The sequence below is a fragment of the Austrofundulus limnaeus genome, unplaced genomic scaffold (genome assembly GCF_001266775.1).
Source record: "Austrofundulus limnaeus strain Quisiro unplaced genomic scaffold, Austrofundulus_limnaeus-1.0 Scaffold249, whole genome shotgun sequence".
Classification (NCBI taxonomy): Eukaryota; Metazoa; Chordata; class Actinopteri; order Cyprinodontiformes; family Rivulidae; genus Austrofundulus; species Austrofundulus limnaeus.
Genome location: NW_013952651.1, coordinates 885,756 through 887,560, shown reverse-complemented (window position 1 = coordinate 887,560; position 1,805 = coordinate 885,756). Strand labels below are relative to the sequence as shown.

At 35.4% G+C, this 1,805-nt stretch overlaps 1 protein-coding gene across 1 annotated transcript in view; it reads left to right on the top strand.

The window, feature by feature from the left end:
• The window catches only part of tiprl (TIP41, TOR signaling pathway regulator-like (S. cerevisiae)), a gene marked incomplete in the record, with an annotated part of 17,039 nt that overhangs the window by 3,316 nt on the left and 11,918 nt on the right, over nucleotides 1–1,805 (top strand). Inside the window, 2 exon segments of the mRNA XM_014020346.1 lie at nucleotides 1,146–1,245; nucleotides 1,377–1,508. Of these exon segments, the coding sequence (XP_013875800.1) occupies nucleotides 1,146–1,245; nucleotides 1,377–1,508 (232 nt within the window).

Here is a 1,805-nt window from a genome sequence, read left to right as displayed (position 1 = left end):
CACAAGTCTTAATTTAAAATAAAACAAACTAAAAAAACATTTATTAACTAAGCCTTGTCTGAAGAGGCTGTATAAAGTGCTGCCTCACAGGATTTATTCTTTCAGCTCTTTCTTAAAAAAATATAAAAAATAAATTCATTACTTATTTTATCTAGTGCTAAAGATTCTGTTTTTATTTGAATATTAATGAGATTAATATAGTTTGTTACATAAAATGACTATGTTCCCAGCTTTTTTGATGCAAAAACAGCAACACAGATAAAAAAGGAGACACACATCCATCTTGCTATCCTTATGAGGACTTCAACACACAGCGCTATTCACGCATTCATTATATTTTTGTGTATTATTGTATATTTTGAACTGCATTGACCTTGTGTTTGATTTACAATTTTTGAAATTATTTTCTTGATTTGATGTTTCATTTTTTTTCTTTGCATATATGTAATTGTTTTTCTGTTTCATTTTATTCTTTCCACTGTTTTATACTGTTAATGGTTGTACAGCAACTTGTGAATATATTTCTGTGAAAGGCGCTTTCTAAATAAAACTTTACTTACTTACTTACTTACTTACCCACCCCACTCTCCAAACATAAAATCATGCCCACCTCTACCCCACCCTCCAACCCACACAACCAGAAGCAACTCTAAAATTGATTACCCAGTGCAATTTAATGATTGCAACATTGGGTAGATTTAAGATTTTTTTAAGATTATTTTTAAAACTAATAAAAGAACTACAAGTTTTTACATGATCGGGAGCAGCATTCCACTGAGCAATGGCTTTAACTGAAAAAGCTGCTTGTCCAAAGGCTGAGCGCCGAGCAGGAACTTCACAGTTCTGCCTGGATGTTCTAGTTAAGCGCAAAGAAACAGCTTAACGACAGTAAACAAGTTTTTGCAAACAGATTGGCACTAAACCGTTTAAAATTTTATATGTATTTGTACTTCCTTTTTAGTACAGATGTGTCTTGACGTAATTGCACTTTGCATAGCCTGGTTGATTTGCTTCAACCAGTTGATGGAAACATGTCTGATTCGCATTTCTTCATTTTTTCCTTTTTTTGCGAAATTTAAAAAATTTGCTAAAAATTTGAGTTAAAATTGGATGGAAACACGGCTCATGTCTCTGTATGATTTCAGAGCTGATTCTGATGTCTCCAAAGAGGTGGTGAGACCTTTTGACTGGACGTACACCACAGACTACAGAGGAACTCTGATAGGAGAAAGTCTGCAGATAAAGGTTCGTTTTATTTTTATTTTATTTTTTCTCAGTTTTTAGGTTCTTCCTAAAAGATGATTGAATGTAGTTTTATGGTGTGAAGTGTGTGGATGTTTACAAGGCCATGTTTATTGGCTTTTGTTTGTGTGAAGGTGACAAAAACAACAGAGCGGATCAACATGGAGAAACTGAAAGCACGGGAACACATCATGTTCTTTGAAGAGATATTGCTGTTTGAGGACGAGCTGCATGATCACGGAGTCTCGATGATTAGCGTCAAAATTGTGAGTGTCTTCTTCCTGGGARGGGGGCAGGACAAGCTTTAACAACAATAACCTCAATAAGTCTCATTCTGGAATCGCACAAATGACTCAAATAATACAGAGTTCTACTTCATGCTGTTTGTCCTTCAACAGAAGATAGATTTCAAGGCTGTTAAAATCTTGTCTTTGCTCCAGTTTGGGATCTGAGTAACATGGATATGTCCACTTGTTCTCTACATTCTGCCTGTTTGTCCATCCACAAGACAGTCCTGTGTGTGTGTGTGTGTGTGTGTGTGTGTGTGTGTGTGTGTGTGTGTG